Source organism: Onychostruthus taczanowskii, unplaced genomic scaffold (genome assembly GCF_017590055.1).
Source record: "Onychostruthus taczanowskii isolate IOZ18803 unplaced genomic scaffold, ASM1759005v1 scaffold10, whole genome shotgun sequence".
Taxonomy (NCBI): Eukaryota; Metazoa; Chordata; class Aves; order Passeriformes; family Passeridae; genus Onychostruthus; species Onychostruthus taczanowskii.
The window spans coordinates 16,170,076-16,194,906 of record NW_024496526.1 but is presented as its reverse complement, the minus strand read 5'-3'; the positions used below and the strand labels follow the sequence as shown (position 1 = coordinate 16,194,906).

Here is a 24,831-nt window from a genome sequence, read left to right as displayed (position 1 = left end):
CAGCGTTGGTGTAAAAGGGAACTTGGATAAACTTCGTCGTTTTGCTGCTGGTGGCACTGACTGGCTGATCAGCACCAGCACGAGGAAGAGATGTCCAAGTTCACTTCTCCCTCAAGCTGCAGGGAGCTGGCAGAACTGTCCCCAAAAAATTCCTGGTGATGCCTTGAGGAATCCGGACCTATTTGTTGTCATGAATGCTGCATTTACAATAGAATTCCGTACCAAACTCTGAGAGACACAACAAGAAGTTTGCCTACAGTACAAAAATCTTTGACAGCAAATAAGCTTGGGATCTTTTCCTAGAACCAAAACAAGAGGATTATTAATTCCTAGTAGAAAGCTCAGCTCTGACCAGCTGGTAAGATAGCACAGAGGAGTTCTGAGTTAGTGATTTTATTAAAGATTGCATATGGCAAGTTCACAGTTCATTCTTCTGGCAGTGCACATGCATGTAACGAAAGAAAATATAAAACTTTGGAAAATACAAAATAAATTAAATACATGCAAATCTGCAACTTCATTAAATATGTTTAGCAAAATGCTCCCCCAAAATAGTGCAACATTAAAAAAAAAAACCCCAAAAACCAAAAACAAGTTAAATTAAGTTCAACTTACTTTGCAACACCCTAATTTCAGTAGAAAAAAATATCTAAAGTCAACTCACAATCTTCCAAAACGCCCTACGGAACTGAAGAGTTCTACACCTACACATTCAGAAATTAAAAAAAAAATTCCAATCAATCTCAAATTAAAAAAAGAGCAAACGTCTGCAAAAGAAGACCAGAGGGCTACGCTCGGCTGGAGCCTTCCTGGAATTCCAGCGTCCTGGAGCCTTCCTGGAATCCCGGCTTCCTGGAGTCCCACCTGCCCCAGGAGATGGGGAGGGAGGGAGGAGGAGGAGGAGGAGGAGGAGGAGGAGCAGCACCTTCTGCCTGCCAGCAGAACCTTCCCAGAGCAATTCCAGTGCCCCCTTGCTGGGAAGATGGAAATTTGCTGGCTGAGAGATCCAGGGAAGGCTTTTCCTTCCCTCTGGACCTTCCACGGGATGTGTGGATATAATGGCTTAGAAAGACATTCCCTTGCCCTGGAAATGTGCTCCTCACATCCCAGCAAAAAAATTCCCAAATTTGGTCTGCAAAGGACAGTTTGAGTGCACAACTCTCACCTCCTTTAGGATTTTTTTTAAGGAAGGGTTTGGGGGATTTTATTTTCCTTTGTTCTGGTAGGGAACTGTTCCCTCTGGAATCTGAATTCCGGTGTGAACAGATCGGGGCTTGTCTGGGGAAAGGGAGAGGGGGAAGATACTTGTCGGAGTTTCCAAGGCAAGATTTCCACAGCATTCTGAAATCCTTCAAAAATTCCTAGGGAAAAACTCTTACAAACACGTGGCTAAGCTGTCCCACTCCAGGAAAACCCACCACTGGAGGGAGAACTACAAGGGAACAGGAGTTTAATTTTGAAACAGGTCACACAGATAAATTCATGGAACTACCAAACTTCAAATCCTACGTCTATACTAACAGATTTCTCTGCATCCCATTTGTTCTTTACCAGGTACTGCAATAAAGGTTATTTTATACAGTCCAAAGATTTTTTTTTTTTTTTTTAAATCAGGATATTACAAATGGTTCTTTGGGGAAATTTCCTTCTGAAAATGTTAAGCAGTAAAATTAAACCACATAGCAGCACATTTTCATCCCCTAAAAATATAAAATAATATGTATATTATACAGGAAATCAGTCATGACAGAGCACAATCAACTGCCTTTGATGGCACTTGGTCATTGAATAATTAATTCCTTGATGCCAGAAGTCGGGAATTACCGATGCCAACGGAGGACTCGGAAAAAAAAAAAAAAAAAAGCATCACTCTGAGTGGATAAGCCCCAACCTAAGCAGCGCCAAGGGGTCGTGGAATTCGGAGTGGCAGACTCCCTATCATCCTTACTGAGGTGGGAATGTTCCAGACACTGTACAAGGATCTGGAGGAGCTGAGCTGGACACTTCTGTACACGTGGAGATCCTACGAAGCTCGGAGTACCTGGAGCGGGGCGTCGCCGACGGCCGTGGGAAGCGCAGGATGGGCAGGACGTGGACCGGGTTGGAGAGGGGCAAAAAAGAAACTAATGTGACTTAATGACAGTCCTTAACATGCTAAGTGGAACTGACCTGCCAGAGAGAGCGAGAAGGGGAAGGGAAATTAGTGGATTTGGGGGATTAGAAAGCAGAGAACCCAAATGGGATGGGCAGCAAACAAAGATCTGCAATCGCGTCAAAAAAATTATGGAATTTGGGTCTCACAAAATGAGCCAGTTCTCCTGATGGAATTCAGTCCCTGCCACCTCTGCAGCCTGGAATTATGTCTCACCCAAACACTGTGGGAAATGGATTTGTAGAAAATTCTCAGCAAGTATTAAAATTCACACCATCACAATCAAAACCCATCTATTTCCTAATTACAATACACTAAAAATGTTTCTTGGCCTATCAGGTTTTACCACACCATACTAGTGCCTTAAAGTCAATCATCTAAAATTCCCCCTCATGAGTCCTGCTACAATACATCTTTCATAGTTCTGTTTCTCCAAAGTACCCAGTCTTTTTTACAAAACCATCCTTTGAAACTTGTTTCTAGTTCCATTTCTCTCTCAGCGATGTCTGTCCTATTCCATGGCATTTCTAAATCAACATTTCTTATCTCAAAGTTTGCATACAGACACACACTATGTGAACCTTCTATCAAGTTTTAAGAATTTTCTACAAATCCATTTCCCACAAACACTATCTAAAGGCCCACCTTTTTTTTTCCCCCTTTAATTTTCTCTTCCTTTCATGGGATTTTTCTCTTGGCTCATTGGATGTGCTGAAGAGCTGGTGTGTGTTTATGTCATGTAACAAGGGGGGAGGGGGGAAAGTAACAGCAGCAGAATTTGAAAATTATAAAATCAAAAGGATGAAAAAATACAAATTCAAACCAATCTTTCTGTTCTCTGTCTTCTGACAGAAATATTCTCCTGATATATATATACACATATAAAATAAGTGTTTACAGAAAACCCTGAAATTTTATATATAATATCATTATATTATTATAAAAATAGACTCTATAATTTTATATATGCACATTATACAAGCACACTTTATTAAAACCCACATTTCTTTCTCTTCCATCTGCTGGGTTAATCAATCATAACCACTGACCAGTCTAACAGCACTAAATGTCTTTTATCTTTATGGTGAATAATGAATGAACTCAAGATAAATCTCTCCTCAGCAAATGTTGAAACAGGAACCTCAATTTTATTTCTCTGCTGTTAAATGACTACAAAAGAGAGTTTTGTTCTAGTGCCAGCTGGGTAGAACTGCCCCATTCCAAAGCACTTTCTGCAGAGCCTAGGAATGTCTCAATAATAATCAAGAAATAATCTGGATGAAGTTCTCCCTGCCCTGGCAGCACCTTTACTAACACCCTTACTCAGACCCCTGGGTTTCCATCCAAGCTCAGAATTCAGGTTACTCAGATACTCCCAATTTTGGCAGCCAAACAGTTGGAATTTGCCAATAAAGTTCTTAACCAAAGGACCAAAACTGAGGAGAACTGACCTTCTCCAATCACTTCACAGCCTTCCTGGACTACACCTTCCACACTTATTTCTGGATGTGAGTGAAAAATCTAGAACACATTGTTGAAATGGTTTCATTCCAACCCCTAGGGCTGCCATTTGGTTTTCAGATTTTTCCTAGTTTTTTCCAGAAACCCCAAGGCGTAACTTTATCCAGTTTCTCCTGAGATCTTCCATCTTCTTCTTCTCCAGCCTCATTTTCCCTGGTGCTCCTCTGCAATGTGGCCTGAACCTGCTCATCTCCATAGCCCTCAAATTTAAACCTCAATGTCTGAAATATCTGGCATTTTATGCCTCCTGATTGATTTTTCTTGACTTCCACAGTCCTGCCTTGTTATTACAAACCCATCTAGTTTGAAGTGTGGTTATTTTATTAATACCTTTCATTAATCTACAGTTGTTCACCTGACACGTGTGGCCTGTTTGAGTCTGACTCTTCATTTCACTGCAGCTGGCAAATTAAAGGTGCATTTACTTGAGGCAGGTGGCAGCTTTTCCCCCTCAGAGCAGCTGTTACAAGAAATGTTTAGAAATCTTTGACAAGGCTCTGTATCCCACTCTTTGCCAGGTCACAGGGGTGGGAATGTGATGAAGCAGATGGGCAGAGGCACCTCACTCCTGAGGTGGGAAAGCCAATTTCAGACCAGAATGGACAAAACCACTCAGCAACGCCTTGCCCTAATTTATCCACAGAGGAAATATTTGTTGCTGGAAGCTCATGGCAAACACAATGAGCAGGAACAATCCCCCAACACAATAACAGCTTGAGTGTGGCGTGATGGATGCTTGGCATGCAAGCCTGACATGAAACACTCCCAAAAAAAAAAAGCTAAAAACACCCAAGAATGCCTCAAGGAGACCACAGACCATAAAGAGAGTTGTGAGACAGAATTAATCCTCAAGGAGGGCAAAAAGCCAGACTTGGAGGGACAAGTTTGCTGTCCCCAGGCTGCTTTTCACAGCCACTCGCTGCCACCCGGCTCTTGGCATGTCTGTAGCATAAAGTGATCATGTAAAATAATGCAGATATAAAATCCCTCCAATAATGAGCATTTAAAGAAAGAAATGGCAGGATGGAGTCCATGGGATAGTCTCCTGGGAATACACTGCTCATATTTTGCTTAGGAGAAACTCTCAAGCCCTGGCAATTAAAGTAAAATATTTAGGTTGTTTTTATTTTTCATGAAGAGAACTAAGAGTGCAAAGTGTGTCAAATGGTGACACTCACATTTGGAGATGTCTCTTGTTACCACTGACAGCTGCTCTACCCCTATCCCAGGCTGGAATATCCCAACATGGAAACACATCCATGGTACAGAAAGCAGAAGATGATGCTGGCAGAAGGAACCTCTGGATCTGTATTTTTACTGCATGAGTTTCATATCTCTATATGTGAATTTTGGTCCAGACTTACCAGAGCAGTTTTTAAAAAACTTTTAAGTGCTAAGTCATTAAAATAAAACCTCTCCTCAGCAGCTGGCAAAGCTTCTTAACAGGCACTCAATTAACGAGTATTGTAATTATCAGCAAACAACAACTAAAAGTAGAAAAAAAAAATTACTGTGGAAAAGCAAGATGAAATATAAGGGAACTGAGTGGGAGAAGAGGTGAGTAAGTTACTCTGGCCTTACCTCTCGTTTATTTGGTGTTGTGGTAGTAGCTGGAGTTGGACATCCCTCCCCCTCGGATGGCGTGGACGGCCGTCGGAGAAGACGCTGGGTAGTGACCAGGGCGGATGGGCTTGGCTGCACAGGGGAAGGAGGGACCAAACAAGACATTTTACCTTTCCCATTTTAGCTTCCCACCTCCCCTTCTCCTCCAAGGGAAACCCCATTGTTTCCCACCTCAGTGGTTTCTGATCCAGCTCTGCAGAACACAGCACTCCCTGCCTTGGCCAACAAAAAATACATCAATTTTCCTGCTAGCACATCCTTTTTCCTGGTGGCAGAGCCCTTCCACCTTCCCATGCATTAGATCTGCAAAGGTTCTGGACTGTCCAACAACAGAGGGAAGTCACTTGGTGGGCAGTGAGGCACTTTTTATATATAATTTACACCATTCCAGAAGATGTCAAGACAAAACTTGGATGGCTCCCTACAAGAGGAAGCATTCAGGAGGTGACACTTTGTGCTGCGTGATTCTCCCTCAGGATTTAATACCTCAATATTGTCATCTCCATCTAAACCATTATCCTTTTTAATCCCATGAAATCATTCCAAGAATTGCCCCATACTTCTGTTGTGTGCACGCATTACATTGTGCCTCGGAGATATATCAATATCTGGAGTACAAAGGAAGATTTTTTGGAATTAAATCACATGGAGGAGTAATCAGGGGGAAAAAAGAGAAATGGACAAGGTTCAGAAAGGCAAGGAAAGAATGAAAGCAGAGAGGGAGCGTGTAGGGGGAGGAGGAGGAAGAAAGTGAGCCACTAATTTAAGGAGACAAGTTTTCAGGTCACTAGAAGGGCACACAAGACCCATTATGCCCTTTATTTACCCAGTGGAACAGCAGAGCCTCTTTAAACTCGAGGTGGGGCAAATTCCGTGCAAAAGCGAGGCCTTTGAAGATTCCTGTGCAGCAGAGGAGAAGCAGCCCCTATGTTTTACTCCCTCCACTCAACCCCCAGAAACCACCCGAGCCTGAAGCACATGGGCAGCCCCTTTAGCTCCATGTCCTCACCAATTTGGGCAGAGTGTGCTCTCCGGGCCATGTTTTTGGCTCTCACGGCCTCCTTAATGCGATCCACCTCCTGCTGGTAGCGCTTGCGGTCGCGCATGGCGTTTTCCTTGGCCTCCTTCAGTGCACTCTCCAGGGCCTTAACTCTCTCTGCCGTAGCTCGAAGGCGTTTCTCCAGCTTAGGAAGCTCGCAACGAAGATCTGCATTATCACGTACCAGCTGCGGGGAAAGCCGTACAAAATTAAAGGAGGTCAAAAGAAAGTGGCGAAAATCTCCTCAGAGAAACGGCGGGAGAAGTCGCCTCACAGAGAGGAAAGGCCATCATGCTCTCCATATGTCATGAACTAAAATTAAACCAATGTATTCCAAAAATTAATGTGCAAAGCTTAGGTTAAAGAGAAATTTGGAACATCCTGAGCTGGAATGGACCCACAAGGTCAAAATAAAGTGGCAAAAATCTCAGAAAAATGGCGGGAAAAGTCACCTCACAAGGAGAGAGAAAACACCACCAGTTGTTCTGCATATGTCATGTGCTAAAATTAAACAGGTTTCTTCCAGAAATTAATGTGAAAGGCTTAGGTTAAAGAGAAATTTAGAATATCCTGAGCTGGAATGGACCCACAAGGTCAAAAGAAAGTGGCAAAAATCTCCTCAGAAAAATGGTAGAAAAAGTCGCCTCACAAGGAGAGTGGAAATGCCACTGGTTTCTCTCCATGCCTCGTGTATTAAAATTAAACAGGTTTCTTCCAGAAATTAATGTGAAAAGCTTAGTTTAAAGATAAATTTAGAGTATCATGAATTGGAATGCACCCACAAGGTCAAAAGAAAGTGGCAAAAATCTCCTAGAGAAATGGCAGGAAAAGTCACTTCATGAGGAGAGAGAAAACACCACCATGCTCTCCATATGTCAGTACTAAAGTTAAACAGGTTTATTCCAGAAATTAATGTAAATATTCTAGGTTAAATAGGAATTTAGAATGTTCTGAGCTGGAATGGACCCACAAGGATCAAGTCCAGCTCCTTACCCCACACAGGGCACCCCAACAATGCCACCCTGTGCCTGAGGGCATCATCCAAGCTCAGTTTTACTCATAAAATTCACTTCTCTGGCTGAGGAGTCACCATCATTTAAATTGTCCAGAAAGGTCAAAGCAAAATAAAATTTATTCCATTCAACAAGATTCCACAGAGCTGGTCCTGAGAGATGAGGACTCGAGGACCAACCCTGCACTGCAGAGAACTTGACAGCCAGATTTCTCTACACATCCAAAACTCCAGCAGAAACTCTACATTTCCTCAGAACAGAGAAATCACCAGGATTTTGCAAATCCTCGATCACCTCATTATTTTAAAACAATAATTTTACAGACAACACCAGGGATCACCCCAAATTCATAATTTCCAGAGGTTCTGATGTGTTCACCTGTGTGTTCCCTACTCAGCCACGTGGGAAAACTGGGAACTTCACTAAGAAATCACTTTTAGGCCTGTAACTACAAATATAACTATATGCAACTTTGAATTCATGCACTTCCTCAGTTTAACATGAACCTGAGTGAGGTCTATCAATTATACAAATCACATCTGACCTCCCATGCAGCAGCAGCCAAGAGAGGATTGATTTTTAATAAACACAAAACTGATCTGGGCAGAAAATCCAGCACAATTTCTACTGAACAGATTACACCACTGCTGGAAATCAACAGAAATCTGCTCCAAAGGAGTGACTCTCCCTTTTCTGGAGAGAAAAGTGGATTAACAACCACATTAATAATGCAGCAAAGCAACAGCATGTCCTGACATTCACACTTGTTTAACAATCAGAGCATTTTACACCTGCTGGGCCAGGCTTAGTGCTGGAGAAAAACACAAACAAGCTAAAAAAACATTGTCACAATGTGCTTTTTCTGCAAGTGCTGAACCCTTGTTGTGTGAAATAGTTATGATTCAAATCCAAGCAGGATGCTATCAAGTCCAACGTCACTTTTCTCTGAAAGTTTCGTACAAGATGTGGATTCCAAGTTGATTTTGAGTAAATACACGCTAATGAGAGCTATAAAAATCCACATTTGAAACCCAGCAGATGCATGAAACAAGTGCAAAAAAAAAGGCAAAATGGTAAAAGAAAAACCACTCTGAACATGTCCCAGTTTCCACATTTAGAAAGTAGGTCTTGAAACCATCTGTTCCCTGGGAATCTGAAAACCCCAAACCTTAGCAGACACTTGTCACAGTCCAGCACTTCCTGCTCTTTGGGCACTTCCACAGGAGTAATTAAAGCAAATCTGGGAGTGTGGGTCACTAATACAGCTTCAGGAGAGTGCACTGCTCACTGTTATGCCACTGCTCGAAATAGAAATCAAAACAGCTTTAGTGATTTGTGTTGTGCACCTAACAATAGGACACAGCTCCAGCGTAGTGGGAGAGGAGATTTTAGGGAGAAATCCTTTCCTGGGAAGTGGGGAGGCCCTGGCACAGGCTGTCCAGAGAAGCTGGGGCTGCCCCTGGATCCCTGGAAGTGTCCAAGGCCAGGCTGGACAGAGCAGCCTGGGACAATGGAAGCTGTGGGACATGGGACTGGATGGGCTGGACTGGATTCCCACGTGGATAGGACTGGATGGGCTTTAATTCCAGATCTGGGATTGTATGAAACTGGAATCCCATGAAGGAGGGAGGACACACAAATGGACCAGCCCAGAAATTACCAACCTTGGCACCCCAGGGAGGCACCAGCCCTTCAGCTGCACAGAAAACCCCAATTCCATTGTTTTCACTGAAAACTCTGCTGGTTGAATCCACTCCAACAACCTCCAGGGTGCCTCTGAGCAGCTTCAGGCCAGGAGTCAAATTGGGGCTGCACAATCCATCCAGAAAACAGCTATTTTTATGTATTTCCTCGTGCCAAAACAGATCTATTTTCACAGGAAAAAAAACTTCCTTATTTACCACATTTCTGAAAGTACAGGGAGTGGGAAGAGCAGCTCTAGCTCCCAATTCCAAGGAGTTTAGTGGGTATCTTTTCCTCAGACCGCTTACCTTCCAAAATTTCCCTTGTAAATATTAAAAAAGTGCATTTTTTGATGGAGGGAGGGGAAAGGGAGCCTTTACCTGTTTGTGAACCTTTGTAAGTTGTTCCAGGTTGTTCTCAAGAAAGGAAATTTTCTGCTTCTGCGCCGCGCTTCCACCTCCATCATCACTATCCAGTTCAACACTCTGCACACAAAATTGCAGCACTCAGCAAAGCCAGGCACAAACTCAAGGGAAAGCTCAGCTCTTTGGAAATTTGAGCTCCCCAAAGGCAAAAAAGTCTTACAGAGCCCCAGATTTAAGAGAAATTATTTTAAGTCTTTGTTTGATATTTAGGAACTGCATTTCATCTTACACAAAAAAAGCACCCCAAGCTATTTTTACTGAACAATTGTGGGGGAATCCTGAATAGGAAAATCAAGTTATACTAAATAATTTCTGAAGCTCATCATCTTTGGGAATTTAGCTGAACTGCACTGGATAAGTTCATTCCCCTCACTAAACAACATTTTCCTTATCAATTTAGAACCAAATAAAAGCTGATAAACATCACAACATCTTTAATCTTGTTTCTCACTGCTACTAAAAAAGGCATTATCCCATTTTGTAAATGCATGCACTAAAGGCTTCCAGCAAATCACAAGAATGCTGCAAAAAAAGAGAGAAGATTTGGGTTTAAAAGAGCAGAGTTTTACTTTTTTAACACGGGTGGTAAGATCCTGGACAAACAGCTTGCGCAGATTGTGAAGAGTCTGAAGCTCCCTTGCCTGGAATAAAAATAACAAAACAATAATTTTTAGAAAAGCACAAATGACTAGGACATAGGAGATGCTCTGGTGTAAAAGTTCTCCTTGGATTTGAGTTGGTAAGAGGAGCAAAGATTTTCTCTCTAGGATTCACTCTGAATGCAGAAAATAAACCCCACCCAGCCCCAAAACCACACTGAAGAGAGCAATTTATCCAAAACTGGTAAAAGCAACCTTTTAAAATTTTAATTTAGGTAGTTCAAAGCTGTTTACTCAAAAATTAAAATATATATCACCAGGGTGTACAGATATAGAGGGAAAAGCTGAAAGAAGTGTAATTAAGACCTACCACTGTTTCCTCCAGCCCTTTAAGGTCTTCTCTTGCTTGTTCCCTTTTATCATTAAGGAGTCTGGAAAGATCACAACAGGGAACACAAATCAATCACAATAAACAGAGGAGAATCAACAGCATCCACCTGGAGCTGCACATCTGCAGGTGGCAGCAAATTGCACATCTCTAAGTATGCTTTTGACTGCCCCAAATATCTAATTTTATCACCTGGAAGGGCTGAGTCACCACTTCCATCTTTGTGTCCACACATGGGATTTTTCTCTCTCATTTCCAGGAAAGGCTTTTACTCAAACATCTGATTTAAAACCCCCAAAAAAGTCAAAAAACTCCACCAAAAACTCCCAACTTCTTTCATGCTTGTTTTGCTGTGAATTAAGGAATGAGAGATTTAAGACTTGCTGGGGTATTTTATAAAATCAGAGCTCTAATGATCTCTTTTTGGTAGTGATCAAAGCCACTATTGAAAAGCCTGTGATATAAAAATAGAAAGTAATTGGTAATTATTTATTAGTAGTTCCTGCTGGCTTTGCTACTAAAATTATATTTTCAGTGTGAATATTCTGACACAAATCCCTCTCCCTAACACATTTTCCACACATGACGAGGTTCAGGGATGCCAAACTGTGCACTTACATGAGCTTTTCCAATTTCATTTCTCTTTCCTGGTCCTCAATTTTTAATTTATCATAATCAGCACTCAGCTTCTCCTGTTCCAGCTGCAGCTTCTGGTTCATGCTGGAAACATGAAAGGAAAAGTCAGCCCAGCTTAGGAGGAAGGGAGGGAAAATCTCCACCAACAAAATGGGATTGGGCAGAGAAAAAGTAAAGCTGTAACTCTCTACTGAATAACTCTGGAAGAAATGAAGCATAAAGAACCTGGAGGACATTATTTTAAAATATTGGAGAGCTAAATTCAGTGGTTTCTTTTGTTTGCCTTAGAGGAGGACCCAAATTGTTGCTGGCATCTTTCTGCCTTCCTTCCTCATTTCCCTATAATAAATCTTTGGCCATACACAATAAATATGATAAAATAATACCTAGATTTTAGAAAAAGAAGAACACAGGAGGAAAGTATAACAGAGTCACACTGGTGTGTGAGGAAAAAAATATAAAAATGAGTGAAAATGGGAGCTGTTGGTCACCCAGACTCTCAGATGGTCTGGGGCAGGACTGGCTGCTGTGAGAATCTCAAAACCTTCCTGGGGGTGTGGTTCAGTGGTGGCTGAACTCAGTGACCTTAAAGGATTTTCCAGCCCAAATGATTCCATGATCCTTTAAAACCTGCTCTGCCCCAAGCTCCTCTCACCTCCTGACCCGCAGGTGCAACATCACCCTTTTTTTAAAACTCTATAATTTTTATGGCCTTGTTAAATCTCCCCAATAAAGAATTAGGCACTGTAATCCACCCTGCAAAATAATTACAGGGTTGGCTGCTGCGTGTAAGGACAGAACTTGCAAAGAAGCATCAATCAAACCTAACAAAACCGAGCCCAAAGCATCCCAGGCCAGAGGAGGGATGGGCAGGGTGAACTCACTCCCTGATTTCGTCGATTATTTTCTGCTTCTCTTCGATCTCATCCCTCAGCCTGGACAGCTGCTTCTGGTGGGCTTCCCTGTGGCTCTCCATCTGCTGCTCCAGAGCCTTCTGCAAGCACAGAGCAGGGAATCAGAGCAACCCAGGGACACACAGCTCCCTCTCACCCAGCCTCTGCTTTTGAGAGCAGCGACCAAATCCAGTCAGGAATCTGCCTGGCATTTCCTTTGATCACCACTAAACTCTGGGCCTGCTCATCCAACATTTTTAGCAACAGATGTACAACAACTTTGACTCGTTTTCTTTCAAAAAGTACCCCATGAAAACCTATTTGTGGCTTGCCCACAAATGCCACTGATTTTACACCAATCCTCTCTTATTTCCCCTGTTTATTCACCCAGGAAATACTTGCACAGCTCTACCTGTGACAGAAATAAAACCCAAACCTCTGAGAATTGTTTATCCACAGCCCTGCTGTCGAAATCGTTATTTATACATTTAAACTCTAGGAGTAAATACGCCTCAAGCAACAGGAAAAACTCAATTTATGTCTTTAGACTGCTAACACAAACTTTACTTTTTTCCTCAGAGCTGTAAGGTACAAGCACTTTAATCACAACTGCTTTAATCACTTTACAACTGCTTTCATCACTTAAAATTTTTATGATGGAGGGAAAAGTTCTGCAGCTGGCAAACCTCTATCACTGTCCTTGTAAAATTGTATTTTTCCTTGTCTGCAATGTGCAACCCCATCAGAACAACTCATTATTGCAAACATTTCCTGGCATTCCAAAGGAAAAATACCAGAAAACAGGTTTATATATTTTATTATTATTTCCAGGAGATAATCAGAATTCCAGCCAAACACTGGGGAAGTAGCCTCTTTTAAAATCAAATTTATAAGTACCTAAATGATATTAACCCCACCAGCCTCATTCACTACTGAGCAAATTGACTTTCAGCAGAGCTCCAGCAGCAAAAAATTAGTGTAACACAGAGGTGAATCAATGTAATTTTTGGCCATGTGAACAGGAAGACAAAATTCCACCCCAATGAACAATCTCACCAAGAAATTCCCTCAAAATTTCCACTGTGCCAAGCTACCTTCATCTCCTCTGCATCCTGGAGTCGTGTCAGGTGCTCCTTCTCCTTGTCCTTGAAGCTGACTTCGTGCATTTTTTCTGTTTAAAGGTGGAGACAGTTTTAATTTTAAATTTTAGATTTTTCAATAAATTTAATTTATTCCAGGAGATGGAATAAAGATTCTGTTCTAACAATACAGGAGATGATAAAGATTTTGAAAAAATAAAAAGTCTTGTCCCCACCTGCTGCTCCCTCAGAGAGGGAAAATTCCTTGTGCAGAAATCCAGAATTATTTTAAGGCTGTTATAAATTGATATAACCTAGGAGCTTAGCAAAGCTACAAGAGCTTCTTTTGATACCTACACATTTTCCACATTGAATTGGGCAGGGAAAGCCAAGCAAACCTTAAAAATGAAGTCAGCTGGGAAAGACACAACTTGTGCCCATCTGAGGGAAGCAGCTTTGTTTGGAATGAGGCACAACTGGAATTTAGACACATCCTTATTTTACAGAAATCCAGAATTTTACAGAACATTCAGCAAGACTGATTGGTGCTGTTTGGTAAAGGATCTGTGTGGGGGTTTACACAGTTTTTCTCATCATTAAGACACAAAACTGAGTCTCCCAAGACAGGAATGCCGAGACCCGGAGCTGTACCTTGAGCGCGCAACTTGGCCAGCTCCTCGTTGAGGGAGTCCTGGGACTCCTCCAGCTGCCTCCTCTTCTGCTCCATGTTCTGCATGTAGTCTGTCAGGGATTTGATCTTTGCTTCGTGCTTCAAAGACAAGGAACAGCAGTGAGAGGGGAGGAGCACGGCCGTGCCCTGGGAGTTCAGGACAGCCGTCCCACCCAAAGGGGAGGAAACAGAGAATTTCCACATCCAGAGGGGATGACTGGGAGAACTCCCAGCAGAATGGCTGGGAAGGAGCTAAGAGACCAAAGCAGGCTGTGTTTTCAGAGTTTCACTTGGTAGCTCAATTTGGAATTCAGGCAGCAATCCCAAAACATTCCTGGAAGCTCCTGGTGTTAAACCAGCAGCAGCTTTTTAAAAGCACCAGCCTTGAGGTGGCTTTGGGATCTTCAGCCTGCAAAAGCTCAGATGGACTCTCCCCAGCCGTCCTGATGGTTTGGTTGTGGCCAACAACCTTGAACTAGAAGGGCTAATGGGTGAATAGAAAACAGCAAAGTTTGTAGTGAAAACACTCAAAATCACACACACAGAATCACAAGGTTGGAAGAGACCTTCAAGATCATCGAGTCCAACCTGTTCCCTGACACCTCAACTAAACCTGGCACCCAGTGCCACATCCAGGTTTTGTTAAACACATCCAGGGATGGTGACTGCACCACCTCCCCCAGGCAAACTATTCCAGAACTTCATCACTCTGTAAAAACTTTTTCCTAATATCCAACCTCTATTTCCCTTGACACAGCTTGAGATTAAAATGTTTTTAGCAACAGACATACTACAATTTTGATTCATTTTCTTGCAAAAAGTACCCCATGAAAACACAGGGCTTGGCCACAAATGCCACTGATTTTACACCAATCCTCTCTTATTTCCCCTGTTTATTCACCCAGGAAATACTTGCACAGCTGCACCTGTGACATAGAGAGCTGGATCCCATTTGAGGATAAAAATTAAGATAGTCTGGATTATTGCATCTTAATTAAAAAGATTGAGTAGAACTTAACAAAGACACCCTGCTGAAGGAAAAGGGGCTCTCCCTGCTCCAGGTTTGCTTAGGATAACTGCTAGGGAATGAAACTGGATCATGTTTTTCCCTTCCCATGTCCATTTCCATGTAGGTGAGGGTGTCAGAGCTCTCAGCCCCTCTCCACAGCCATCCCTGTCACCCACTCAGAACCTCCTAAGCCTGGATTTCTATCCCAGAAAGTTTTCCATGGTATTTTGTAGCTCACTGCCTCGTTTTCTCGACAGCATACCCACAGAGCAGGTCCAGGGAGCTCCCCAAAGGTTTGGCTTGTGTAAAACACAGTCAGTGATGTTTTAAAGTGATCCAAGACACAAATTATTGACCCACAGAATGAACCAGGGTGGAAAAGACCGTCGAGATCAACAAACTGCTGGTGAGGAAACCACTCCAGGGAGGAATTTCAGTGCTATTCCACCAAACACAGCAGGACATGACCTTGCCAGAGCTCAGGACAAAACCTCAGGATGTGCTCAAAAACGCTGAGGGGGAGTGGCCTGGGATGACTTCATGATTCTTGTATCCCCATTTGTCTGTTCAGCCCAGAAATAAGTTTTGCCCCTTTAAGGCTGGTTCTTAAGAGCGAAGGAGGGGAGAGAAGAAGCACGGATTTTGTTTTCAGCCACTGCACTCGCTCCTCCACATTCCTGCATTGTCTGCAGCACGGACAGACGGCAGGACAGAGCTCTCCTTTGCTTTTAGTTAGTTTTTAGCTAGCTGAGGCAGACAAGTTCCCTGGACTGTGGTTGTTTGGACCTGTTTAAACCTGCTCTGGATGAACACCAGAAGATCAGCGGCAGCTCTCACCTGTGGCCCAGCAGGGCCATGACATTTTCTGATAAGAGACTGAGCGGGCCGAGCTACAGCCCACCAAGGGGACTTTTCTGAGTTTGTCATCTCTTTTGGAGCAGCAAGAGGTTTTATTGTTTAATATTGTTCATTTTTTTTGTGCTGGTCAATGCTTTGCTTGTTAAATAAAGAGGTTTTTTCCACTTTTCTACAAGGAAACCTTTTCCCAAACCACTTGGGGGAGGGACCACTTAAATCTACATTCTAGAGGAACCCCTTTGGAGTTTTTCTCCCAAATTTGCCCTAAACCAGAACAGGGAGGTGTGGAAGAGGTTTTACAGCAACTTCTGTGAGCCACAGAGAAGTCTGACAAGAGGATCCGTGTTTACCCCTGAAAGAATTTTCTACCAAGGTCATTGACATAGAAACCAAGAAAGAAAGAAGGATAAATAAGAGAAACCTGCAGCTGCCTATTCCAGTGAGCACTTAGTTTGTCTCTCGTGACCAAGGAGTAAACTTAGCAGGTTTGTGAGAATGTATAAAAAGCACACATAAAATATCAACAATAAAATATATATAATAAAAGCAGTTTGAAGCCTTCTGAAAACGGAGCGTGTCGCTTTGTGTCGTCTCAGTCCCAACTACGAACAGGGAGGAAAAAGAGAAGAGAGAGCAGACAACAAAACACCCACGGGGCCACACTGCTGTTCTCCACAGAATTTCTGACTCCTGGCACACACATTCCATGGGGAAGGAGGCTGGCAGGGCCACCAGGGCCTGGAGGAGGCAGGGGCAGACCCACCTGGGAGATGAGGAGCTGGCAGGCCGCCAGCTCCCTCTCGCTGGCGTTCATCTTCCTGTTGGAGTCCATCTGGGCGCTCTCCAGCTGCTTGCTGCGGTTCACCAGAGACTTCACCTCCGACTTCATCTTGCTGATGTAGAGCCTGGCCATGGTGAACTCCTCCTCGATCACGCCGTTCACATCTGCCAACTGATGATCAGGCCAGGGTCATTTTAGAGAGAGAGTTTGGAGCAGGGGAGGAGAGCATAAGTTACTTCTGAAAGCTTAAAACTCATGTTTGGAGGACAAAAAAAAAATCAGAATTGGGATCTTTTCACAAAGCAATGAATGCTTATTAATTAAGGAGATAGCTTCCTTCAGAATTTTTGGTTTGATTTGTCCTTTTATCTTGTGTATTTTATTTTTATTTAGCTTGTATATTTCACATTTGTGTGAAGGGATATCATACCCAGGCATTAGGATGGAGATCAGGGAAAGGTTCTTCCCCCAAAGGGTGCTGGCACTGCCCAGGCTCCCCAGGGAATGGGCATGGCCCCAGAGCTCCAGGAGGGTTTGGACAGCACTCCAAGGATGCCCAGGGTGGGATTTTGGGGTGTCTGTGCAGGACCACGAACTGGATCCACAATCCTGTGGGTCCCCCCCAGCTGTGGATATTCCACTGAGGAGCTGTGCAGGTTCTCCCTGAGCAGTAACACAGCTCAACTTCATCTGCCTCCCCTTTCTTCCCAGCACTGCCAAGGGGAAGGGAACATGTGCTGCTTCTTCTCCCAAAAATCCTGAAAAAATACACTTCTTCCAAAATTTCAGTCTGCTCTGAGATTAGACACACTTGGAGAAGATGCTAATTGCCAACAAATTTGAAATTATTCTCTAAGCGCTCCTCAGTCTGGCCTGATTTCCACTGGCAGCTGTCCCCTGAAGTGCTGACATCTCAGCTCCTACAAAAACTTGTACCAAACTGCCTCTGCCTCCATTTGCAAAGATTCCCTCTCCCATCCCTGCTCCTACGGCCACCAGAGGCTGCTGTGACATCTCCAAAGGCTGCAGGCTGCAGCACCACAGGGACAGCAGGGATTGTGTCCTCTGCAGCAGGACAGGCTGGAGCTGCTGCTGACCTGAGAGCCTTGGCAGGACATCAACAAAAAGTGAACTAAAAAACGTATTGCAAGGAATTTTCATATATCTCAAAAATGAACATAGCCACTTTGAACCACTGCTATTTTTCATGTGGTTTTAAACAGACAAGGATGGCATTAACACCACCAAGGAGATTTTTCCAGGCCATGGAAAGTTTCCATCTCTGCCATTTAGCGATGGCCATACAAATATTTTCTCTGAAACCATCATTTTGTTCTTCTACAAATGTGACAAAGTGAGCAGCCACCTCCTCTACTGTATCCCCAAACCACACAGAGCCACACAAAGGCAAACCTCAAAGCAGGGCTGACCAAAATGTGCACCAAAATTCAGATTAAAAACCGGCCACCTCAGAAACCAGTATTTTCCTATTCTGGGAATTCCAGGTCATGCCAGCTAGGGAATGAGTTGGGCTACGTGTGTGTTGTTTTGGGGGGAATTCAGACCTCCCATTAACCAGTTCAGTGACTCCCAGGTGGGCTCTGGCCCCAAAAACTGAGCTGGGAATAATTGTGAGAGTTGTGAGCCCAGACACTGAGCCTCTCCTAATTCCTCAGGTTCAGCTTTTCTGTGTTTCAGACTCTGTGCTGCTTCAGTGTGCAGTTCTGAGCTTCACATTAAGGCTTGCTGAGCTCTCTGCACAGAGCAGGGACACAAAACAATTCCTGCTCCAGCTGGGCACCAAGGACAAATGATCCAAATCTCAGGCCAGGAGCACAAATCCCGTGGGCTGCAGAGAGAAAAACAAGCAGGATGGGAGTGCAGGGGCTGAGCTGGAATTGGACACTGAACTGCAATGTGCACATGGAGCAGAGCTGATCCCAGGGAGAGACCCCGGGAGCGCTCGTGCATTTTGGGACCATTTGGGTTCATCCTGGGTGCAGCCCTGGCTGGGCTCTTGTGCTGCCCAAGGTGCATCCATGGAGGAGATCCTTGAATCAATCCCTGCTTTATGCTGTAGCTCTGTCTGGTCTCTGTTCTAGGTCAGCCTTTACAAGGCATCACTCCCAGCCAGACAAAGAGCTCTGCAGTGTCCCCCTGTGTGCTCAGCCAGGATTTACACAGAATGTCCTGGGACAAGGACTACTCGATCCACATATTCCACATCTGTGATGGATCCCTGGCAGTGCCTAAGGCCAGGCTGGAGCAGCCTGGGATAGGGGAAGGTGTCCCTGTCCCACGCAGGGGGATTTGGAACCAGGAGAGCTTTAAGTCCCTTCCAAGGCAAGCCCCTGTGGAACTCCCTGCTTTGCTGGGGTGTTTCCCTGCAGGAGGAGCTGGAAAAGCACAAAGCACAAAGCTCACGCACGGTTTTCACGTCGTTGGTGCCGATGATTCCCCCGATCTCCCCCAGATCCTTCAGCAGCAGGTTCAGGATTTCAGTGGCTCTCTTCTTCTGGTGGTTGCTGAGCTCCTGCAACTGGCCCAGCTCCCTCTGGGTCGCTGTCAGGGCACTCTGGAAAGGTTCAAAAACAAGAATTACCCTCCCCGCTGCAGGCTGGGCAGTTTTCATGGGGTATTTTCCTCGTGCCTGCTGGCACAATGTAGTGACACATCCAGTTCCACCTTGGCATAATCCACTTTCACAAGTCACTTGCCACCAAAGGCTACTTTAGATCTATTAAATGTAGCGAATCCGCTAAGAATCTGATTTGCATAATACATCAAAGGAGGTTAATCACAGAGAAATAGGTAGAGAGGGATAGAAAATTCAATTTTTTGCAATGGATTTTGTGGTAATCTGGTTTACTGGGGGAGATAACAAAGTCTTTAATGAAACAGATCTGTTAACAACAGCTCCTTAAGTTGGTGTAATGAATTAAGGGAAAAGGATGTTTTAAGCTATTAAACCAATCTTGATTTTCCTCAGATCCCATTTTTTGCTTAAGATCAGGACACATCAGAGCTGAAAAAGCCGATTAAGTTTTTTCTTTTTTTCTTGATTCCTTCCTTGAGATCCCTGGCTCTCTGTAAAATCCCAGCTCCACAGCACAGAGTCCAGAAAACCACAAAACGCTGCCATTTGCATGAGGCAGATTTTCACAGCTCTCTTGGCAAAATACAGCTTTTAAATATCCAAAACACAGGATGGCCACTTCTCACATCCAGTCCTTTGCTGCAAGAGCCACAATCTGCCACCAACTTCCACAGAGCAGCTTCTGAATTCCCTTAATTTCGTTGTTGAATTAAGACAGGGAAGAGAGGGTGACACCAGCAGGTTTTTGGGAAGCCCTTTGGGAATATTTAGGGTGCAAGGAGAGGGCCAAGAGGAGGAACAAGTTGCTCTTACACTCTTCTGTGCCAGCTCATCTGCCAGCTGCTCGTTGGTCCTCGTTTTGTCCTCCACCTCCTGGGATTTCTGGTCGTAATTGACAGCCAGCTCTTCCAGGGCTTGGAGCACCTCCTTCACTTCATCCTTGGCCGCCTCGTTCTCGATCTGGAGTCGGGTCAGCTCCTCCTGGATCTTCTCATAATCCCTCCTCGTGGAGGCCAAAAGCTGGGGAGGAATATCACAGCAGCATTAAGTGACCCAAAAACTCCTTCAAAAGGCAATGTTGAAAGGGAGAAAAACAGGCAAAGAGGGGAAAAAAGAGCGAGAACAAATCGTGCGTGCAGGAGGGGAGAAATCCTGGAAACAGCAGCAGTTCCAGCATAAAAGCATTTGAAGGAAGCACAAAAAAAAAGCTCAGAACTTCAATGAGAAAAATCTTCATCAAATCCTATTATGACCCAAGACTGAGGCAGAGAAACTGACTTTAAGCAGCTTCAGAGCTCCAAAGACGTTTTCTGCCCTCAATCCAGTGCTGCAGCGCAGACCAAAAAAAAAATCCCACAAAGTCAAATGTTCCACCAGAGGCTCAGGGCTCTGAGCTGAGCTGGGGGAAAAGAGCTCTCTGAGGCAGCCTCAAAGACCTCGTGGCTTCTCAGAAATAGTTTGATAAGCAAACCTAAGATGATTATTCTCAGTTATCATCTGAAGGATGATGCTGAGGACAGATTATCTGCTACTGTTTGCTGAGGGAAAATATTAATCTCAGAAGAAAATACTGACTTCACCCACACACACTTTAGTGAGTGCTTCCAAGCTGGAAAACTTCTTAAATGTACTGTTTGCTTGCTGCTGAGGTTTCAGTGATTGTGGGAGGTCACTGTCCCTTGTCCTTGAAGCAATGCTCAGTGAGATGTTAAAGCTTTGAAAATTCAGCTGTGGAGTCCTCAGCACAACCCCAGCCCCACCAGCAGCCCTGCACTGCAGGGTGATGTGGAAATAAATAAAAGTGACACCTAACATTTATTGCTAATACTGCACTTTCAAGAATAATAACAAAACCAGGCCTTGACATGGCATAAAAACATCAGATAGGGAATTACATGAGATAAAACCAGTGCAGGAGATGTGGGAGGGCCTCATGCTCATCCTCACAGCAAAGTTTGGGCATTCATTCACAGAATTCACTTCCTCCCAAGAAATATGGATTATGGGTTGGTATAATATTGCAGACAGTGGAATAAAACCTTCCCTGCTGAAGTGTTCTGGGTAGATTTCTCCTGATCTGCCCACGCAGCAGCTGAGTGAGACCCCCAGCAAAAAAAAACAAAAAAAACCACTTTTCTCAAGCAGACCACCCAAAAAGCAGAATGTCCCAAAAGAAATGGCTTTTTTTTTTTTGGCTCAGAGTGCTTGTGGAAAATAGGAAAGCAGGCAGGCAGCTCTGGAGGCTGGCACGTGCCCAGAGAGGACTCAGATGTAAAGGAAATTTATTTATCTCCCTGGTAATGCTGCAGCCTCAGAAGTGCACTCACGTTATGGAAAAAGCCATTGGATTGCTAGAGCCAGATGGCATGTAAATATTTAACCAACAAAATAGCTTCAAATCATCTTCCTGCTAAACACAGATGGAGCTATTATTTACATTTACTTCAGAAATTTTCTGCCTGAACGTCGCCGTGCCTTCAAGGAGTGCTGAGCATCACCTGCAGCATAAACAAGGAGATTGTGGCTGATATTGTGTGGAAAAATGGAGCAAGGTTTTCAAAAACCACCAAGAAAACATAGTAAAGGTGAGCTGTGAGCAAAGGGGAAAGGCCCACGGCTGCAGCCCTCCACGGATCTGTTCCAGCTGGGGATGGAATGTCCAGAATCCCCCAAAACACCCACCTGAAGCAGCAGCCAGAGGTGAAAAGGCACAAAAAAACCCCCAAAATCAGCCTCACCTGCAGCAGGCCTCGGGTTTGTAATTAACCTGCAGGCTTCATCAAGCAGAAATAATGGCTGGTTAATTAGGGGGAGCAGAGTGAGGTGGATCAGGAGCTCATCACATCTCCAGGGGAGAGCAGGGACAGCTGATGTGGGGAAAACCACCTTGAATAATAAAATATCACCTTCTCCTCCCCAGGTAAGGGCTGCACAAGAGCTGGGACCAGGCAGAAAAAAAGGCTCTGGACAGCACCAGCTGCAGAGATTTTGGAATTTAGCAAAGCTGGACTAGGAATGTGCAAAAAAAAAAAAAAAGGAAAATGGGCACTGAAAACCTGATTGATCTTCCAGAGGTGGCACTGGAACAGGGAGGGTGAGGAATAATTCTGCTCCCAAACAAAAGGGATGCACATCACCCCAAAACCAAGGCACAGCTGTGGGGGAAAATCAGCCTCAGGTGAGAAAAGGGATGTGAAAAAGAGGGGAGAAGTGAGGTGGCACCAATAAACTCATAATGCACATCAGGAAATAAATTATTATAATAATATATTATAATGCAATAATATATTATTCTATAATGATAATACATTATAATTATATTATATTGTATATTATAATACAGTAGTGTATTATTATATAATAAAATAATATTATTTATATTATAATATTATAATACAGTAATGTATTATATAATAAAATAACATATATTACTGTTATTATATAATAACAAATATTGCACATTAATAGAATATGTATATATTATAATATATTATTACAAATATGTAATAATAATGCACTTAAAGTGCGTTATTATTGTGCACTTTAAGTGCAGTATTATTATTATTATTGTTATTATTATTATTGTTATTATTATAATGTAACCACAGACAGCATTGTGCAGTGCAGGACAAACAAAATCAAATCAAGCTGTGACAAGAGAATGAGGAGCTTCATCTTAAATTAAAATGAAATAAAATAAAATAATACAGCTGGAGATTCCCCATCCAGGACAATTCCCCAGAGGGGGCAGGTGAACCCTGAGTGATGAATACCAGATATTTTCATAAACAGGTTTTTTTTTCTCTAATAACACCTTGGAAACCCTTGCTGAGGGCCTGGATACACGATAAAAGCAATTCCTGAGAAATATCACAGCAACATTTGGGGAATTTGGTGTTATTGCCTCCTTTTGCATCCTCAGAACTCCTCACAGAAGGGAATGACTGAGTTCAGTGCTCACGTTCTCCATCCTAAACCCAACAAAAACTCATTTTAGGGACAGGAACGATGCAATCAAATGCTTGAAGTGAGCAATCCAAGATTTTACAGCAAATCTGGGGCAGCACCAATTATCAGGTTTTTCCATCTCACAGATTGCTGTCTCTAATTGCCAAAATAATGATAATTAGCAATTTAATATCAGGAAATCTCTAACTGCCTGTAGTCCATCTTGCCTGGAAACCTGAATGGGCACAGCCACATCAAAAATCACATTTGGAGTGAAAAATCCTGGCCCCACTCCCACCTTGGACCTCCAGCATCACTTCCCAGCAGGAGGGACTGTTATTTCAAGGACTTTTATCAAGGCTTAATGAGAATATTATGAAATTTCAAGTTTAAGCCTGGCTGACACCTTTTCCACTTGAATTTTAGCCAGTTAATATGAACAGCTGGGACAGAATCATTAAACGAGGGGCTCAGGAGCAAAACGTAAAGGGATTTTTTTTAGGTAGGTTTATTTATTTTAGTTTCTTACCTCCTCTTGATCCAACATTTGCTGCTTTAATTTTTCAGCCAGCTGGCTCTGCTGGTTGATTTCATCATCCTGCAATGAAACAGGGGTGGAGATCTTTAATTTCTTTTCACAGCTCTCATTTGATCACTTTTTATTTCCTCTTTCTAGGAAAGAAAGGGGAATAAAACTTTGTGTATGTTTGAGTGGTGTGAGGGGAGAGAAAAATAAATAGACATAAATATACCATTAAAAATATATATATACACAGAGCTCTGCTGTAAAAGCTGTCAACACTGGTATAAATTATGATATTTTGGGTTTGGGATCCCTGTGTTTGCGATCAAATATCTTCTAACTTCCTACAGTCCTGTGTCAAATTATGCTTCCCAAGTTTTCTAGGGAAAAACTCAAACCTGCTGCTAGCTCCTTCCAGAATAATTTACTGGGTTTTGCTGCTTTTGATGAGGAAAGTGAAAGAATGACTGAATTTTTTTTCCTTTTCCTGATCAATATGGGAAAGCTGGAGATTGCAATGAGAGAAAAGCTGTCATTTCACACAGAAAACTGCTCTTTTCAATACCACCAGACTGTGCAGGGAGACCAAAATTCAGGTTTAATCACAATTCTTCTGTGTCCACAAACAGCCAAACCTCAATATTAACAGGCAAGGACACACTGGGCTTCTTTCTGCTTTTTTTTCCTGCTAATTACAATTCAATTTTAAAATTGAGTATTGATTCATGATGAGAGCTGCCTTTTTTTTTTTGCTGCTCTCATCCAGGTGGTGAATGGGCTTTTTCTGGCCTTTTTTCCCCCCACTTTTCATCTTCCCACAAGCCAAAGCTCTTAATGGCTGGAGAAGGGAATTGCTGAGAGCTTTAAGTGCCACTGATGTCCCTCAAGCTGTGCAAAGAAATAAACAAATAAATGAACCCTCTGGGCTGTGTTTGCAGCTCCAACCACACAAACAAAAGGGGATGGATTTTCCTTTAAAATCTATGATTTTTTTTGCCCTGGTGACTCCAAGATGACATTACAGTTTGCTGGGGGATTTTTACACAAATCACTGAAGAAAAGGGAAAGCCTGGACTTAAAACTATCAGAAAACTTTGCTCTGATTTCCTGGTGAATGCTCTCAAACACTGTCTGCACAGGGAAAGGGGTGGAGAGCTGACAGGATCTGCTTTTATGCAGTATTTGGAATTTTCCAACGTTTTCCAGTTCCCAATAGAAACAGAAGCAAAAATACACGAACAGAGCAAAAAAAAAAGAAATAGAGCAAAAATACACAAACAGAAGAAATGGAGTAAAAATACAAAAAAATCTTGGTGATAATTGTCCATTGCCACCTGGAATCCAACCTTCCCAACTGGAATCCAACCTTCCCACCTGGAATCCAACATTCCCACC

At 43.1% G+C, this 24,831-nt stretch overlaps 1 protein-coding gene across 1 annotated transcript in view; it reads right to left on the bottom strand.

Moving 5' to 3' along the window:
* Positions 1-2,010: 2,010 nt before the first annotated feature.
* Positions 2,011-24,831, bottom strand: part of KIF5C (kinesin family member 5C) — a 69,424-nt gene continuing 46,603 nt past the window's right edge. The window contains exons 13-26 of the mRNA XM_041407255.1: positions 23,443-23,511; positions 19,779-19,985; positions 18,798-18,944; positions 16,352-16,540; positions 13,703-13,820; positions 13,067-13,143; positions 11,964-12,073; positions 11,062-11,163; positions 10,426-10,486; positions 10,026-10,097; positions 9,412-9,516; positions 6,306-6,522; positions 5,255-5,368; positions 2,011-2,169 (exon numbers count right to left, since the gene is read on the bottom strand). Coding sequence (XP_041263189.1) covers positions 5,262-5,368; positions 6,306-6,522; positions 9,412-9,516; positions 10,026-10,097; positions 10,426-10,486; positions 11,062-11,163; positions 11,964-12,073; positions 13,067-13,143; positions 13,703-13,820; positions 16,352-16,540; positions 18,798-18,944; positions 19,779-19,985; positions 23,443-23,511 — 1,581 coding nt within the window. The 3' untranslated portion in view covers positions 2,011-2,169; positions 5,255-5,261. The remainder of the gene's footprint in view (positions 2,170-5,254; positions 5,369-6,305; positions 6,523-9,411; positions 9,517-10,025; positions 10,098-10,425; positions 10,487-11,061; positions 11,164-11,963; positions 12,074-13,066; positions 13,144-13,702; positions 13,821-16,351; positions 16,541-18,797; positions 18,945-19,778; positions 19,986-23,442; positions 23,512-24,831) is intronic.